The following is a 19,777-nucleotide window of genomic DNA, read 5'->3' as shown; positions in this document are numbered from 1 at the left end:
CATCATTTAATACATTTGAATGAAACTATTGATTAAAATTCTATTCTCTGTATTCAATGCAAAACAGTGACTGACCAAAACAAAAATAACTCACACAATCTAGGCCACCCATAAATTACTTCTGTACAGATTCGGTGATATTAAAGTTGCGAATCAACTATCATGTCTTGTTACTATAAGTTTGTGAGATGCGTGGGTGCATATTATATGACTGGTTGAACAAGAATCCTGGCTCATATGAATCAAGGAACATGTCGGCGGAAGAGTAGAACTATTGTTTCCATGGGAATTTCAAGTGTCTCTTCAAAAGCACATCTATTAAACGTGGTCAAAAAACAAAAATCAAGCATCATGTCAGTTTCACAGTTCTGACCTCTTGTATGTTTGAATCACTTTTGTAAACATCCTAAATAATGATATGAACCTTGCATTTAAAACATACTAGTGCAAACAATGGACCTTTTACAACGCCAAAAATCTACTCTACGAGGCATTTGTGACACGGACAATAAAGCTGTCTTTAACCATCTATATACAAGACTGAAGAGTATATACAATTCAATTAACTATTCTTATAATAAAGCCAGATAAACTTGCTGTACCTTGAAGGCTTTCGATGATAAAAAAAAATCAGTATTTTATTATAGAATTAAACAAATATCTAAAGCACCAGAGGTGATTTGACGCAAATTGAGACGAAACCATCATGTCTACTAAAGTTTTATACGAATTTACGTAAATACAGTTCATTAGCTTTAAATGTACGATTCATAATCAGACTTTTCTGATTTCCAGTAAATATCTGACTTACAATATAAAATTGAGAATGGAAACGGGGAATGTGTCAAATAGACAAAAACCCAACCAAAGAGCAGAAAACAGCCAAAGGCCACCAAGGGGTCTCCAACACAGCGAGAAAATAACCTTTCAGAATCAGTGGCTTTATATCATCACATTATTATCAAATCGTTATGCCTGCTTGATATAGAAGAAGTTATAAAGTTAATAAAATTAACAAAAATGATCTGAACTTTTTTTCATGAAGTGTAGATCATTCCTATAGGAACTGAGCAAATGATTAAACTGTGATTTCACTTCGAGTTCAATAGGAACCCATTTACCCCCTCATTGTCACTGTGTAGATTTACCCCTCATTGTCACTTTATAGATTCAACCCGAATTGCCAAAATAAGATGTTTTAAAACAGTGTTTCTCAATGATAATTCATATAAAAATAAATGATGCATAAATCACCCTTTCAGAAAAATATTGAATAATTGTTCGCCCATATACTGAGACTTCTTTCTGACTTCTTTTGTTTGTCTAAATACAAAAATCACAAGATTTACATATATCCACAGACCTCTTTATATATATATATATACATCTTTGACACAAACAAATGTGCTAATAACAATTACATACAGCCTCTTGTGAACTACAAATTACACATATACATTGTGATATCAAACAATCAATATGCGTCCTTGAAATCACATAATCTACATATGTTTTCAACGTCTACAGTTTCTCATGACACAAGACAATCTATGCATGTCTTTTGAATCATGTCTATAAACAGCATCCTGACAAGAGTTGCTGAAGCAGCTGACTTTTTAGAGACATTTCTGCGATCACTCCCTGTTGTTTAGGTTTCTTTGGTTGGGTTTATATTGCTGAATCTTAAGTTTACAGTGTTGTTTTGGAAGACTACTATTTAGGTTTTTTTGGGAGTTCTTAAGCATGGTGTTGTCTGCCTTTCTCCAACTTATGGATTTTGATTACTCCTCCTGTATCTTTTTTTGTAAAGATACAGCTTATTATTGCATTATAATAACAAAAAAGCAAATGCAAAAGTATTTCGCACCTTGAGAAACTAGTAACAAATTGCAAAAGGATCAAATAAAATTGTGAATAGAAACGGGACCGTTTCGTTCCCGTTTCAAAGGGACAACAACCCGACCACTGAACAGAAAACAGTCCAAGGTACAAGTGAGGTTACTGCTTGTGATAATGTCCACCAATCTGTTTACTACTGTAAAGACAACAGGTAAAAGAGAGATAACTGCTTGTGATAATGTATACCAATGTGTTTACTACTGTAAAGATAAGAAGGTACAAGAGAAATAACTGCTTGTGATGATATATACCAATGTGTTTACTACTGTAAAGATAACAGGTACAAGGTAGATAACTGCTTGTGATAATGTATAACAATGTGTTTACTACTGTTAGGATAACAGGTACAAGAGAGATAACTGCTTGTGATAATATATACCAATGTGTTTACTACTGTAAAGATAACAGGTACATGGTAGATAACTGCTTGTGATGATGTCTACCACTGTGTTTACTGCTGTAAGGATAACAGGTAAAAGGTAGATAACTGCTTGTGATAATGTCTAACAATCAGTATATACAAAAGTGTGAAAAATTATTTAGACTCATTTTTGTGCTGGAGATAAAAGGTTTTATCATTTACATCACTTACAATTGTAATGATCATGGAAACCCAAAATTAATAATTGTCATTATCTGGAATGAATTAAGAAAGATTGTTACAGCAAACTAATGAGTTTCATTCCTGATAATACCATTACCATGAAACATAAAAAACTTACTGAAGGACAATTAGGTACCATTGAAAATCAACATACAATATGCAGTGTTTGGTACTGGAATGTGTCTACTGATATGGAGGACAAGCAACCTCCAAGAGAACAATCTGCCCATCATTATATACAAGATTTTAATTATCTATTTTTTAATTATTATTTTATTTATAAAATAGTATAATACTAAACATCTTTTGACAAAGAAAACCTTACACAATATTGACTATTTGTTTACACCGTATTCTGTGTTTGATGCCTACAATAATTTGCTTATTTCGTTTCGAACATTAGCTTCCAAGTATTTCTGATGAGCTTTTTTTCCAGAAACATAAGCCATGCCAACTAAAATTGGTGTTTAATAAGTTAACTATCATATTTATCTGACAAACATAATCTTCATATGAGTAAAACAACCTGTTGTTTTCACTAATAAAAAATATGCAAACAGGTTATTCTCTAATAAGTCACTTAAAGTCCAAAGTTTCTCCTAGTTTTAGGACAACATCCAACAACTGTGGGTCATCTGCCCAGTTAACTCCACTACCTAGCACAAGTCCCTGCAAGGTATGTCTTGCTATCACAATCTTCTGCATTATAATATCAAACTCTTTCAAGGATCTGCAATATCAAAAGTTTAGATGAATATTTCATGACAATTTGCTAAAGACTACACAGTAATATCTTTTATTATAGAAAATGTTTTTTTATATAAAATAAAATCTCCATTATTCAAATTCCAGTAGAATTAAACAATCAAGGGGCTCTATGATTTGTATGTGCTGCAATGTTGTTCGACATGTATGTCTACCTTATCTTAATCCTTTATATGTTAATTCATATGATGTATATATTAAAATCAATCACTTCATTAAAATGTTATTTACATAGCTCTTTTTATCTTCAGTGTACAAGGACAAACATCATTACATGTAAGTCTATTATAAAGTTTTATTTTTCCAAATGCTATTATTTATACTTCAACCAATCTCCACTGTAAAACAGACAGCTCCTACTTTCAGAGCTCTCTTTATTAATTCATCATATGCAAATTTCACTTACTGCATAGTCTCTGGGTCTCTGATAATTTGTTGTTTTGCTTCATTTTTCCCCTTTATTTCTAACATTATTCTTCTACTTTCTGTTCTTTTCTCTGTAAAAAAATAGATCTGTCTTATCACTAGCACCTTTTCACCCCCTCATTATTTGATATTAAGAAAAAAAAATCAATGCTCAGGGCGTAATACATCATACATATGTGATATGAATATTCCCAGTATCATCAACCAGAAAGAAAAACAAAGAAAGCTGTACTAGTAGTCCAAATAATTATGAGGTCTTGAAAGGCTATTATATTTTTTTTCTTTGACGCCTTACATCGCAGGAAGGCGTCAAAGCAAAAATTTAAAATAGCTTTCCAAGACGTTATAATTATTTGAACAAAGAAAGCTGCTGTTTATCATCCACAGCACAAGTGGTCAGTAGAATATGTTTCAGTACCATCACGTTTATGATGATGTTATCACAGAGAACTTTAACGAGGGAAAATTTCGCGTTTTCATGTTTTAAATTTCCAGCTGTTCAGTATTCTATAGATCAATATCAATAATGCATGCAACAATTTAAATGTGATTGCTCGACCCACAATTCTCCATTATCAAAATTCAAGTAGAATTTGACAAATATTATCATTTGACCAGAGAGTGAAGGAAATCCATGGAAATACAGCATTATTGACCCTTCATCTTCATTTTGATTGTTTTAAACTTAATTGATTGATTGATTGATTTTTTGTGTTTAACGCCACTTTTAAGCACCACTTTTGGGCTATTTCGTGGTGGCTAGTTTTTATTGGTGGAGGAAGCTGGAGTGCCCGGAGAAAACCACCGACCTTCAATAGGAAAACTGACAATCCTAGTCAATTACGATTGGAGTTGAGTGCACCCTCAAGAGCGGGGTTCGAACTCACAACCTCAGTGTTGACTGGCTAGTGATTACAGTAGTAACTACTTAGACCACTCGGCCACTGAGGCCCCGTTTTAAACTTAATAAACTTGAAGTAAGTGTTTAAAACTTGCAAAGATGTGCACAAGTAGTAAGTGCATTGAATTTTAAGAAATGAATTTACCACTTTTTTTTATAAAAGGCATTCTCCTAAATGTAATTAACAAAATAAAATGCCAGTTGTTCCTTAAATATGACTTATAGCAGAAATTTACAGGAGATAATTATATTTTTTAAGGCCAATAATAACAAATGAAGTAACAATTTTACAGATTTTCGCCAATTTGTCTATTTTATTCTTTATCATGTATATTAATATATATATGTTTTATATTCGTTAAATGGATTAAAATATATATGTATTTCACTGCTTCTTTTAAGAACAGTCATTAAAACAAGTTCGCAAATCAAATATATATCTACCCAACTTACTGAGAACTGGTCAAGTTGTATATTACGAGAACATGGAAACCAGTTTATTTTTACATGAGATCTAACACAAAAAAAAACAATAATGGAACAAGGAAAAGCACACACATCACTTGGCAGACCAAGACCCATGTGTCTCAGGATTGCTTCTTGGAACTTTTATCGACTTATACATAAAGTAATTAATTACCAAAATTGTCTTTCTTCAGAGTATCAAGTTTACTTCTTAGTTCAGTTGTTCTCTAGAAAAGAAATATTCATCTTGGTTATTATATTTCATTTCTTTCTACATATATGAAATTATGATTGTCATTTTGACTGACAAAAAAGAAGTATATACATAGCCTACAATTAATTGAAAATTAAAATATCACTAATATTATGCATTAAAACTAGACAAAGTATAGCATGATTGAGCAATACATAATTAATACTGCTGCTGGGCCTGTAAAAATCGTCATTTCAGGCTAATAGAATCTAACTAAAATTTTCATGAAATTCAGCTTCCAACCTGTAGATTCAAATGTTTATCATGAAGACTGTTAAACCTGTTAGAATAGTTAACTCAATGCATCAATAATATTCATAATAACTTGTTAATTTCAGAAAAAGTGAGTTGTCTACCTTTAATAACTATAAATGAAAGAGATCTTTATTGAAATCAGTTGAGAACATTATTCTGTTTTGGTTCATCTCCTTTTTTAAGATTTACATAAACAGTAAGAGGCCTAGAACCTTTTATTTTTATTTAGATAAGACTTTCTATTCTAACTATGTCATCTAAAATTCAAATGTAATTCTCCAATACTTCGTACCTTTAAGGCTTTCATTATTTCTGTGACAAGTCGACACTGCTTCTCTAACAACTCAGCAATGTATCTGCCAATAAATAATTATATATAAACATAACAAATGTCCTAGCTAAAATCTGAAGGCAGAGGGACGGTGTCATGTAACAAACTGTTGACACAGAGATATGTCTGGTCTGTTGGTAGAAAATTAAAAAAAAAGACAACCTGATTGACAGCTACAATGTTTATTTTTTCAAAGTTGCTGGATCACATAGATGCCAACCCCCTTTGAGTGCAATCAGTAAAAAGGCATTCACATTTCCATAATATGTGTCTATTTTCTGTAATATTAACATAAAATTTTATAAAAATCATATGAACAACTTGGCACACAGTGATATGATTGATTATTGATCGCATAACGTCCAGTGGCAAATATTTCATGTATATTCAGGAAGAAAACAAATCAACAATAAATTCAAAATGTAGGTCCTTTAATAGAGGTTGTCCGGATGAGGATCGGGAAAATTTACACTGCCACTGGAAAATAAACGGATATGGGATATGGGACACATTTAGCATTGCAACAGGCCACCTACGGTCCTATCAAAAAGTTGTTTCAACGGTTCTTAACGTAGAGTATGTAGCACTCTTTTTTCAAGAGGCATATGAATTAACGTCCCCATTCCGACCGGACGTGGCTGCTTACTTGTGCATCCACCACAGCCAAACGGACACCCAATGTGGCAAGAGTATTACAGCCTAATGGAAGAAAACTTGTAGTGACCATATTTGTATTCCTTAGTCACCCTTTTGGGTGGCATTCAGTGACAAAATGATTTCCTTTATTTGTCAAAACTACGATTCAAAGTTGATTAGCAAATGACCATCGCGTTAAATGGAAATATCTTTCATAATATATACAAAAGGCATAATGGTCCTACTTTCTAGTTTTCTTTTTTGTTTCAGAAATTTAAATTGTAACATCAGACATTGTAAAATTAAAAACAAAGACTTGTTTCTTCATTAATTATTCAAAACTAGAGAATAGTTTTTAACGGGTAGTCCCGATTGATTGTTGGTTGCTTAATGTCCAATGGCAAATATTTCATGCTTGTTCAAAACGGACTACCGCGAGAAAATGAGGGTATATTGAATAGGGACAGAAATTTAGCATTGCAAAAGGCCACCTACAGACCCCTCAAAGAGTTGTTGCAAGGGTTCTTAACGTTCAAAGAGCATTGCACTCTCTCTACATGAGGCATCGGATTTAATCTCTTCATTCTGTCTGGACGTGGCTGCATACTTGATACATCCCACACAGCTAAACGGACGCCCCACTTCGGCGAGGGTTCTACTGCCGGTCGGAGGAAGACCAGTGGTGACCATATTTTTATTCCCCAGTCAACCTTTTAAGGTGTCTCAATTGTCAAAAATGATTTATAAACGGAGAACTGTTCTGGACAGGTAATGAACGTAAATCCGTAGCAAATAGACTGTTCATCGTAACACCGTAATTTGGGTCCAAAAATCGTAACAATTACAGGAAAATCGTAATAGTTGGCATCTATGGGATCATGACAAAGAGGGCAGCATGTTAAAATGATCTTCAAACTGACATGTACTGATAGTAATGCAACAATATAGAAGATATCATTGTCTATCATAAGTAGTACCTATAACATTAACTCATTAAGAGCATGAACAAGACACACAACAAGTTCCTGTCCTAGCAGAAAATATACAAGAAGTTTAAGAAGATTTCAACATTGATATCAATATTTTGTATAAAGATGTATCTGTAGTTGAAACTGCAAATGTAAAAAATATTTTAGGGCTACATAAAAAGTGATTTTGAAATCTATTATAAAAATACAATTTGAAGAGTAAAAAGAAATATTTTATGGTAACAGAATTTTTCAAACTATACCAAAATGTATTTAATTTCATAACATGTTTCAAAATAAGATACCAATGCTAGGGTACAGAGTTTATTTTTTAGCAACATATTGTGAAACATTAACACATTTTATAAGGATTTTATAGGAAACATGAGAGGATCTTTTTTAAATTTTTTTTTTTTTAGATTAAAAAAATAAATGGAACAACATACCTTTTTTCTTGCTTTAACATAAAACAGAGAGGCCTGCTATGAATGATTCCGACAACAAAGGTAGGCGCGTTATACATTATGGTTAGATAAATTAATTTAGATTTATGGCTTAACAAGGGGAGTTCCCAGTGAAATTTTTATATTTGTGTTGCATTTATAGAGGTCAAAAGGGGGATATTCAGTTAAGAGGTGATTTTTCACAACAATTTTCATTCTGATCAATAATTGAAAATAGAAACTTTAATTTTACCCCCTTTATTTTTGTTTTGGAATATGTGGTTTAAGAGAGTTTCTACTCAAAACCGTGTCCTAATTGTTAGAAATTGATAGGCCTATAAAGATGAAAGGAGAAATGAGGTTTGGAACCTAGCAGTTAAATCAGTATATATTCTAACTGGAGGCATATATCAAAATTCTGAGACACAGTTATATAGCTTGTGTATGGTCAATTTACTGGATGAAAAGAAATTTTTACTATCTATTGACCTGAAACTAAGTGAAAGTGCTATTTTCGTCCTAGTTGGTAGAGAACTTTATATATATAATACTGGGACTAGGTATGATGCTGAAATTATCAGAACCAACATCTATGTTTTTAGGATGACCAGTCATGTCATGTGATCACCCTATACTGAATCTAGGATAATGACATTAAATAACTTGTTCAATGATCATACCTCTATTTTCTTCAAAAAACTCTCTTCTTTAAGTATCATTTTATCAATTATCAGCACTATATGGATGCAAACAGTAAAATTTTAATACATAATCTAAAAGCTGAAACCTTGAATTTTACAGGAAAAATCTGTTAAAGTATTAGATCATCATGTAAAGCCTTCATTTAAGCATATTTTTTTTTAACAAATTCAGAATTTTCAGATGAATGGTTGCATCAAAGCCATAAACCTTGCTATTTGAAAGAAGCAAAAGGTCCAATTTTCAATTTCACTAATACAATTAGCAACTTGGATAAGAAATATTGAATATCTTATTTCAGTAATTCTCCTGACTGATTTTACCAATACAAACTGTATCTATATTCTATAGATAGAGAAAAGAAATGTTTCAGCTTTGAAATGAGTTAAATCTTTTAAATATCTTTTATGATTATGTATGAAATATAATTTTGGGTCGTGATTTCATAAAACTTCAATATATGAATGCCTTGAATGGGGGTATTTTTTAAATTCCAACGCACTTCTGTACCCAAAATCCAATGTTAAGAACTCCTGCAGAAGACTCTAACCTCATATTTAATACTTACTTTAACTTCTCTTTATTTTCATCATCAATATTATCTTCTTCAAATATTTCTCTGACCAAAAAATTCCCAAGCTGTATCCTATTAAAAACATTTCAAACTTTGTAAATACTATGTACTACACATATATCAAACTATTTTTTTTTAGAAATTAGATTAACAGATATTTCCACTATAGTGCAATGTAAAATCAGGTACAATAGTCTATTTGCCAATCCCATAACTGACCATATCTTGTGAGTTGTTACTTTTAGGAGAGACGTACATTTTTATTGACAATCAATCAAGATCTTGGTAGCAGAAAAAGAAAATTTATCTATGGAAAATGTGTGTAATATTTTAGTTTTTTAAATCTTTTAATTACCGTTACCATTAATCATCTGTTAAGCTATTATAATCTATTGATGACTAGTAATTAGTTTTTGTTATAAATAATTGGTTAAAACACTTAATATCTCTATCAATATCATGCTCTGCTGTCCTTTGAAATTCCATAAACATGTCTTGTCCATCTTCCCATACTCCCCCATATATTGTCCACAAAGTAGAGATATGCAAAAGGCAATTATTTTTCTCAAATTTTTCAAACAGTCCCATATTCTTTCCGATATTGCCAAGTAAGTAGAAGCATAGTAAATGAAGTGAACATGTATAAATGAGACAGCAATCAAATGACACTAAAAAAACCTAGAAGACATCAAGAGTTTAACTTACAATCTTTATCTTAAAAGTTTTATATGATATGTCCAGTTCTAAACTGCCCAGTCTAGAGAAATTGTTGTCAATCTCACAGATATCATCATTTGAACTAATTTAAAACCATTTCTTTAAAAGGAAGGGACAGGAAAGAATTCTAAATGCCAACCATAAATATTCCAATTCTTCTTGACATGAAATACAAGAAAATTTCAGGTTAAGGGGTTGGGATCCCAACCATTTTAATAATATTAACTGGGGCAGGGTTGACCCATGGGAACATTCCAAATACATTCTTCTTGACATGAGAAACAACAAAAAATACTGTTAAATAAGGAAATGAAATACAATGTCTCCTGCTGACCTCTAGAAAAAAGATTTCATAAAGGGCAAGCTTAACCAAGGTAAAACATGATGGCCAGGACAGCTACTTTAAGAAAGATTATGGCAAATTGGATACATCTTATTTCTACCCCTGTTGTTTTGAGGAAGGAGGACGAAAGTGTTTATAAGGAATAGTATCTACAACATATTTTGTGAAGACTATAAGACTCTGGACAGATTTCAGCATACGGTTAGCAAACTTCAGTTACATAAACAAGATGATGCTATTTTTCTTTGATATAGTCAAAAGAATATCTACTGTACTGGAATGCAGTGTTCTATATATAGACATACCTCTTAATTATGACTTCTTTTCTGTCTTTATCAAAATGTTGTTTTCTTAAATCTTCACCTAACTCTGTCAATCTGTTAAATTGTACAAATTTAGTACAATGTGTATCTTTAAGCAATTGTAATGTGTAGAAACATAATTATAACAGTTTCACAAAATTCATATTTTCAATGACAAAAAAAAAACATTCTTAACATGAAAATTCCCAATACAACCTCAGCTTCTCTAATTAGAAACAATGCAATACCTAGCAGGGTTGATCTATCACATTATCCAAAGTCTTGCTTGTTGTGCATGCGAGTTAAAAATATAAGTTTAATGTGAGTGAAGTGATTTTTTATTTCAAAAGTAGAAGTGGGGAATAAGATGACTTTCAACAAGGTTTGTGACTATATGAATAGCTTAAAACAGGAGATCTTGCACTTTTGAATTTGAAAATTATTTATGTGCACATATAAAATAATTCCTTGAATATCAGAATTCTGCTATACAGTGTTCTCAACTCTGAGAGAGGCATTTCGGAAGAAGTAAAGCAATGGTATGTATTCCTTACATTCTAAATGGGAAGAGTAGAATTATAGTCGCCAATGAAGCAGTAGTCATTTTCGGAATTAATTATTATTACTAAGAATAATACATTTTGTATCTACATCTCTCTTTACAAATATAGAGTCAATAGTAACCTAGTTAGTCAAATTATTTATATGATATTTTTATCATTTGAAGAACAAACATTGCTTTGTATAGATTTACAAATAATGCAACAAATATGTCATAAGAAACATGGAAACTTACAAATTGATCAGTTTCACTGAGTCATCTTTATTAACATTTGTAGAACTGGTAGCTGAAAAAGAAATAGAATAGTAAGAGCTTTTGTTTCATGATAGGAACTTGCAATAAAATAGCCCTAATATGTTACATGTTCTTTGTTATAAGCTTGTAATAAAACTGAAAGCTATGGGTAAAACAAGCGAAAGAAGCACGTCATATTAGAATAGTTAATAAAACATTATGCAAAAGGGATGAAGCTACAAAATGTTCCTCATCTACTAACGTTTAGCTAGAATTAATATAGTTTAGCCTATTAAAAGAACAATGAAAATTTCAATCAACCAGTACTGATCTCTTGAGGAGTATTGACAGGGGTAATTAATACCACCAAATACCACTAGTAAATACTGGGGTCGTATTTACTTCCCAACTTTGTTTATATGGTTGCAAAGATTATGAAAACGGTTAATTAGCATGTAGTGAGGGGTTAAAGAGGATATACAAAATGGGTACCCACAAGAAAAAGTCCATGATTTGCTAAGAAAACTTCAAAAATATGGATGGTCAAGCAGAAATGAAGGCTGGGTCACTCAAATAAAAAACTTAAAGACTACTGAATTCTTGTATACCTGCCTCTCTCTGAATATTATGGCTTTCAATCTGGCTCCTCATCCATACTTCCTTTTGGTATTTTTCTAACTCTGTTTCTTCCATAACATTTATGTGCTTAGACCTGAATTCTTTTTGTTAATTTACATGACTTACATCTGGAATACACAAAAAATACAGATAAATAACATAGTAACCATTATCAAACTCTCATGTATGTATGTTTGTTTTTCTTTTCGCCAAAAAAAGTCTACCACCTATAGCTATGACCATACAAACCCTCGATCCACCCTGTTCTTTCAGTCTCCCTCATGATGGTCACATGATATTCTATATAACTCCTATATAAATAGTCTATTTCATTTTCTTCCTATAATGTTTTTATAATACCAGTATTTGCCTTTGGTTTTGTTTTTTTTTAGATGGTTTGTGTGCGTCTTGATAAGGGGTGGTGGTGTTGTTATCAAACACATAAGCTCTCTCATATTTTCTTTGTATTTTATTTTATCAACTACTTAATCTGGAAAACTAGATACTATAGGGAAACACTTCATTTACATCATTGAAAATTTTCTAATAATTTAAAGATTGATAATTTAAAAAAAACAAACTTGTATCTTTTTTTTTAGTTTTTTCCTGATTTAACATTGAGTTGTCTCCCATTTAACAGGTTAGATAAAGATAGCAAAGGGGATTCCCACACATATCTTCATGGTGGAATAACATGTACAGAAACTGCAATAATTTCCAGTGATAAACACATCACCAATAATATATATGTGGTAATTTGAATAATTTATTCTTTTTCTTTTATTTTAAATGCAGAGATCTGTAAATTGAAAGACACATTGTGTTAGAAGTGAAGTGAAAGTACATTGTTTTACTCAAGATTATTTTAAAAGTAAATGTAACATTTACATATGGCCAACAAAAATACGAATGATATCAGCTATGACCTTACAAACCCTCCACCCCATTCCTTCCTTTTTTTCCCCGTTAAAATTATCACATGATTTTCTCTTTTACTAATTGTTACAGTCATTGCTAAAGTATCTAAATATACCCTAGCTAAACCTAGATAGGTATTTGGTAAACTGAAAGTTGAAGAGTAATGTCATAGCAAAAGGCATACATGATTCTACCAAGTTTCAGGAAGCCCTGATTAAAAGTTACAAGAAAAATGCTTTGAAAATTTCATACATGGTCATTATGTGAAAGAATACATTATTCAGTAAACAGAAAGTTGATGAGCAATGTATCTAAAAATGCATCAAATAGTATAGCACGTTCACATGTACATGAGGCTTGATAGCAAAAAAGCTGTAAATGGAGGTTCTTGAGAAAAATGCTACCAAATTATTAAGGGATAGATAGATGGACAGACTGAAGGACAGACAGATAAAAACCAGGATACCTTCCACCTTTGGAAACAGGGGTATAATCGTCATTTAATTTTTTTTTTAAATTAACACAATGATATAAATAGACTAAAAAAAATCGATAATAGTATTTCTGTGTCGAGTCAAGATGATTTTGCCAACTCGTGACTCAATTAAAATACTTAAATATGGGTATCAAAAAATGATCAATAAAATCAATAACATATCTTGATATAGTTTGATCAAGTCAATAGATTTTTTAAGATGCATGATTATTTGATAATAAATGATTATTTTGCCTGTCCTGATTGACATATAAAACATCTACTTGTATGGATAAAACAGCCTACATTTCATTTGTATATTAACATAAAATTCTACTTTGATCACTGATGATCTGTTTTAGTATTTACAAAGTTTATTATAATGCATATATTACTTTTTTAGAAATCATGGACAGAGAAGATCGTAGACGATTCTTTGTCATTGGGTCTGTGTTTCTAGAAGTTGTTACTCCTGTGTTTAGACGTCAACTAGAGAACAACTATAGAAAAGCTGGATTTAGTTGTCTGCAAGATTTCTTAAACAACCAACCAGTAGTTCACACCTTATTCCATTTAAATCACAGATATACATGGTATTGCTGTGTTGATAGCCCAAACTGTATTGCCAGACAACAACTTCCACTGTACAACTACCAATGGAAACTGTTGTATACAGAAAATCCTGGACCAGGTAATCACCACTGTCACTGTAAATATACAGCTAAACCTGTTCATCTTGATGAACTTGATATCACCTTGATGGGACTTATCCTTGTCAACTGCTTCACCCTAGGACCAGCTGAAGAGCAGGCAGTCAGGTCTCTCAGGCAATACAAGAATGATTATCTTAGCCATAACACAAATTGTGGCATAACGGAGCCAAAGTACAATTCACTGTGGCCAGATCTTACATATCATGTCCTTCAGCTTGACCCCACCAGACAGAGTGACCTTGAAGATATGAAGAACAGACCTCTTGATGAACAACTTTGTAAACAATACTACATACATCTTTTAGATGCCAACAAAAGATTTGAAGAGGTAGCTTAAATTATGCATTAGTTGAATTTCAATAAAATATCAATTGTAAAAACTGACACTGCTTCTGATGGTCCAGTAAATGGATATTTGGTCTCTTTATTGGCATTTATCTACAACTTCACTTATCATGCTAATAGAAGCTCAAGATATTAACCAGGATTGTTGGTCCTATAATCATGATAATATACTGAGAGTGAGAGCTTTCCTATAACCATAACACACAATGGAAAGCTTAAGGAATTCAATGTGCATCTAACTTCTGCTGCTCGCAGAATAATGTTTGCCTTAAACGTAAGGATTAAACACATTCATCTTTAGTTATGGGGATGTGGGACAGCATTGTGTTTCTTTTAATAAATTGATTTCAAATTATCTAAGTCTGTCCTGAGAAAACAAAAACATGCTGTACCACCACAAAATTATTTAATATGAATGGATACCCAAAGGTTTTCAGCGGCTCTACAATTTCACTGTCAATATTTCCTTTAAAAACTTTCAGATTGGCGATTCACTTCAAGAGATGAATACTTCTGTACAAGGGATAAGCACAAGTGTACATGGGATAAATACATCTTTACAAGGAATAGGGTGGAATCTTCATGGCCTAGAAAGATCAGTACAAGGAGGAAACACGACCCTACAAGGCCTAGAGAGATCAGTTCAAGGAGGAAACACGACCCTACAGGAAATGAACTCATCTATCCAGACAATAAATACAGCTGTGCAGGGAATACCTGTGATGAATGATGCAATACAGGTAAGATTAATATATGTAAAGTATAACAATGATAACAAGAGTGGACATGCTGAAATGTCTGGCCTGCTTTACTACTGTGGGTTTATATATTTTCGTGGGTATAAATTTTCGTGGATTGAGGAAAACTTGCATTTTCTTGGATATTTGATTTCGTGGTTTTGCCAATCTCTGCATACAAAGCCTATAGAAAATTTGTAATTCATTGAACATTTGAATTCGTGGTTCACCTGTACCCACGAAATAGACGAAAATTGGTGTCCAACGAATAATAATGAATCCACAGTAACTATAGTACAAGAGTGCACAAGCTAAAATGTCTCGCCTTCTTTACTAACCATTGATATTATGTTGATAGTCCTAAATATAAAGCTTTACTACAACTATCACATAAACTTAACATGATCCAAGTAAATGAGGTCAAGGTCATATAAACCAAACAAGAAATACATGTACACCTTACAATGATTCAATAAACCTAACATAGTTGACATATTGCTTATAGTTTCTAAGAAACAGTCTTAACCAAGAAAACTTAACATTGACCAATGAACCATGAAAATGAGGTCAAGGTCAGATGAACCATGCCAAACAGACATGTACACCTTACAATCAATTTATGCATTAAATATAGTTGACCTATTGCTTATAGTATCTAAGAAACAAACTTAACCATGAAAACTTAACAATCAGCCAAGAAACCTTTGACAAATATTTTCCTTGTACAATGAATGTTGTAAAATTTCAAACTATAGGCAAACAGGACGTAGATGGACAGCAATGTCAAAATTGCTTACTCACAACGACTCAACATTATAAAGCTGGAGACCAGATTTTAAATCATTTCCTTTCCTAGAAGCCAAGAAAACTTTGAAAGTTTTCTTTTGGAAGGACTGACAGACGGACTCAAGCAGTTACCAGACATGTTTCTGTCTTCATTGAAATTGTTAAAAATCGCAGTATAATGACAATTACAGTGTAATGACTTGTCATTATAGGCATAATAAGGATATAACAATTCAGGACGAAATGGGGGAATTCTCAGCAGAGCTTCACATTTTCCCCTATTATGTCAAGTCAATTCACTACTATGTTCTATGTTGATGGTGATTAAAAGACATAACAATATCTTATTCATAATAATAGCAGCTTTTCAACCAAATTTGTTTGTCCTTTTATTTCAGAAACTTGTCTACTATGCTGAAAAAGGAGTCACTGGTACATGTATAAGACAAAATCCTAATATTCAAAGTAAAAGTAAGTGTTGTCACACATGTTGTTTCTAGATGTTATAATGGTTATCAAATACCAATATGTTTAATAAAAAGAGATTCCAAAATGTAAAAAGCCTTTTTTCAAGGGCTCAGTGTTTAAAAAGTAACTAGTATGATTTATAAATCAGTGATTAAAATATCAATATTAAGTCATTTTATTTTTATTTTTAAATAAAGACTATTCATACTTGATACATTTACATTCTATCTTGACTACTCATAATCAATCAATGGTCAGTTTTATTTTTGTTTTACATGTAGTAACATTGCATAAACAACATAGCTCTTCAATACATCCATTACATTCTTTAATCACCTTTTTAAAAATGAACAATTAAATTCACTTAAAACCAAAAAAAGCCGTAAATATATTGATTAAAAATCTATTGTCATGAGTTCAAACAAATTAATTCATTCCATGTATATAGGACAAGAAAGAAAATTCTACAAATGTTGGTCAATTATATACAATACAATAAAATTATTATATTGCCAGTTACTTAAAAGACACACCAAAACTATAATTACAAATACATTACTATAATTATTATTGTTGATTCTTGATGATTGTTAATAACAGTCTTCTACCACCCCTATCAAATCATTATTTACAAAAATAAAGATTATAGATATATAGGTTCCTTCTTATTTATTCCCTTTAATGATGACATGTACCCTGTGATAGAAAAGGTTTTGACTTGTATAAAAATACCTGATTTAATTACTGTATGATTTTAATATTGTATACTGAACACATTTTCATTCATTTTTTTTAAAGGACAAGAAAGAAAATCCTACAAACTAGGACAAGATATCTTCTACCAACATCTCCAATTCACTGTACAACATGTACACTGTACAAAGAGGTTTTGCATTGGTAACAAAGCTGTGAAAACAGATGCTGGACAAGTGGCCTATATACATTGGGATAATTTATCAATAGATATTTATAATACAGATGGTTCACATGTTGATACAATACCACTACAGGGTCAGCCATGGGATATTACTGTAGTCAACAACTCTACAGTAGCTGTTACACTGCCTGCCTGTAACAGTATAGACATATGGAACATACACAATAAACAGAAAGTGAAATCAATACAATTATCTATACCATGCTGCTTTGGCATCACAACTACAAACAGCAAGTTAGTAGTAGGCTGTTGGGGAATATTGTTGATCATAGATCCTCAGACAGAGAAGGTGGAGAAGACCATTGATACTGGTTATTATCTTCCTAACAGACTGTGTGGTTCTGATGATGGTATATTTTACACAGAAGGTAATTATTACCTGTACCATTACAGTCACTCTAACAACAAGATTTCCAAAGTAAAGTTACCATCACAGCCCTGTGATATGACCATTCTACAAGATGGCAGTGTGTATGTGTTATGTGAGGATAGATCAGTACAACATGTGTCATCTGATGGAAAGAAGTATACACAAGTTACTACAAAAGGACTAACATCACTGGAATACCCATCTAAAATAAGTTATAATCCAGTACAAAGGAAACTGGTCATTTCAGCTTTGAACTCAATTACAGTATTTCAACAATACTAAGAAATACAATATGTACATGTATATGCACTCAAATTCAATTTATTTCAAAAACACATTGTACATGTGGGAAGATCTTGAACATGATCCAGTAAGAGTTGTCTTTCATTTCAGGCGTTTATGTGATTATTAATACATTAAATGTGGATTCTTTACAGAATAAATCGTATTAAATGAAGTTTTATTTTTACAAAACTAATACAGATGAGTACATGTATATTGTAAACTTTTATGATTTTATTAAGTGTATGATTATATGAAATATTTTAATGAGACAGTTACCCAAGTGCAAAAAAAAAAAAAAAAAAAAATCATCACAGATAAAAATTTGCCTCTCAACAATATACAAATATCTATATAGGTCATGTAGGTTACAAGTTTAATTGTCAGGCTAAATTAGTTTAACGGAGACTAACAAAGACTGACATTAAAATATATCAAAGACTCAAAGACATGTATATTATCAGATTACAAAAAACAGTGAAAACAAATAAAAGACACAGAAGATGTGATTGTCTTAATATTAATGAAAATTTTTAAAAAAGGAGATGCAGTATGATTGCCAATAAGACAACTATCCACCAAAGTTGAAATAAAGTGGAAGTAAGCAATTATAGGCAACCGTACAGCCTTCAACAATGAGAAAAACCCAAACAGTATAGTTGGCTTTAAAAGGCCCTGACATGAAAAGTATGAAGCAATTCAACTGAGAAACAGCCTAATTTATAACAAAACATTATACAAAAAAAAAATCCAAATATGACAGATGTCTCCTGACTTGGGACAGGCACATAAAGAATGTGGCGGTGTTAAACATGTTTGTGAGCCCTCAACCCTACCCTAACCTGGGACAGTGGTATAGCACAACATAAGAACAAACTATGAAAATCAGTTGGAAAAGGCTTAACCCATCAGATCCATACAAAGAAAAACATCAAACAAAAACAGAGCCTCCAATGGTATATTGTATGAACCTATGGACAAAAACCAATGATGGTGAAAACAGTCCTGATATGACTGTTTTAAATTTTTGATCTTTACAAAATATAGTTTTCAATAGTAAATTCAGTATTATCATGATAATATAGCTAGTTCATAAATGATGCAAATCTTTGAAAATCACTCATGAATCAGTTAAGGAGTTAAATATATTTAAGCAAAAAATTATAAACACTTTCACTAATTTTAAAAACTAAGTCCGGTTTCTTTGCACTTTACATTTGTCAGAACACAGTATAACTTATACCTTATACATATTGGCCCTAGAACACAGTTATTTCGAAGTGCATTTCTTATAGAAAATAAATTCAAATTAAAATAAAATGCTTCGCTGAGCACAGCGCAGCCTGATACGACCGCAGAGGTTGAACCCTGAACAGTTGGGGCAAATTTGGATATAATATTCAAGCTTGATACTATCTGAATTTTGATTGTGATCAAATTTTTGACATACAATGTAATGTAGGTTTCTGACACAAAATAAATGTGGTAAAAGATCTTACAAATCTATTGCGCAATACTGTGCAATTGAAGATTACTTCTTGAAACTTTTACAAAATTTGAAATTTGAAAATTTTAGATAAAAATATGAATTCCTTAAAAAAATTGGAAACCCCACCCACCCCCCGCGACTTTTGGAATCCCCCCTTGGAGCAATTACCCCAAGACTCGATCCAATTCTTTCCTTTGTAGTATGGAACCTTGTAGTACAATTTCAGAGAGATCTATACACATTTGCAATTACCCCAAGACTC

At 31.8% G+C, this 19,777-nt stretch overlaps 3 protein-coding genes across 4 annotated transcripts in view; 1 reads left to right on the top strand and 2 right to left on the bottom strand.

Annotated features, from left to right (window-relative positions):
- Nucleotides 1-18,201, top strand: part of LOC127734606 (uncharacterized) — a 78,890-nt gene extending 60,689 nt beyond the window's left edge. Inside the window, exons 1-5 of one of the 2 annotated variants that reach the window (XM_052244567.1) lie at nucleotides 12,631-12,747; nucleotides 13,792-14,429; nucleotides 14,929-15,186; nucleotides 16,368-16,440; nucleotides 17,236-18,201. In XM_052244567.1, coding sequence (XP_052100527.1) covers nucleotides 13,797-14,429; nucleotides 14,929-15,186; nucleotides 16,368-16,440; nucleotides 17,236-18,026 — 1,755 coding nt within the window. In that variant the 5' untranslated portion in view covers nucleotides 12,631-12,747; nucleotides 13,792-13,796 and the 3' untranslated portion in view covers nucleotides 18,027-18,201. Of the gene's footprint in view, nucleotides 1-12,630; nucleotides 12,748-13,791; nucleotides 14,430-14,928; nucleotides 15,187-16,367; nucleotides 16,441-17,235 lie in introns of those variants that run through there. The other variant, XM_052244566.1, reaches the window with a different exon arrangement.
- The window catches only part of LOC127734618 (centromere protein H-like), a 116,598-nt gene that overhangs the window by 74,213 nt on the left and 22,608 nt on the right, over nucleotides 1-19,777 (bottom strand). The gene's annotated exons all lie outside the window — the stretch shown is intronic.
- The window catches only part of LOC127734617 (centromere protein H-like), a 39,726-nt gene continuing 22,594 nt past the window's right edge, over nucleotides 2,646-19,777 (bottom strand). Inside the window, exons 2-9 of the mRNA XM_052244592.1 lie at nucleotides 11,986-12,123; nucleotides 11,378-11,429; nucleotides 10,585-10,656; nucleotides 9,214-9,291; nucleotides 5,861-5,924; nucleotides 5,236-5,287; nucleotides 3,675-3,765; nucleotides 2,646-3,233 (exon numbers count right to left, since the gene is read on the bottom strand). Of these exons, the coding sequence (XP_052100552.1) occupies nucleotides 3,080-3,233; nucleotides 3,675-3,765; nucleotides 5,236-5,287; nucleotides 5,861-5,924; nucleotides 9,214-9,291; nucleotides 10,585-10,656; nucleotides 11,378-11,429; nucleotides 11,986-12,070 (648 nt within the window). The 5' untranslated portion in view covers nucleotides 12,071-12,123 and the 3' untranslated portion in view covers nucleotides 2,646-3,079. The remainder of the gene's footprint in view (nucleotides 3,234-3,674; nucleotides 3,766-5,235; nucleotides 5,288-5,860; nucleotides 5,925-9,213; nucleotides 9,292-10,584; nucleotides 10,657-11,377; nucleotides 11,430-11,985; nucleotides 12,124-19,777) is intronic.

Source organism: Mytilus californianus, unplaced genomic scaffold (assembly GCF_021869535.1).
Source record: "Mytilus californianus isolate M0D057914Y unplaced genomic scaffold, xbMytCali1.0.p SCAF_3, whole genome shotgun sequence".
In the NCBI taxonomy this organism is placed as follows: domain Eukaryota; kingdom Metazoa; phylum Mollusca; class Bivalvia; order Mytilida; family Mytilidae; genus Mytilus; species Mytilus californianus.
Note: the sequence above shows the minus strand (reverse complement) of the source record. Positions and strands in the feature narration are given on the sequence as shown.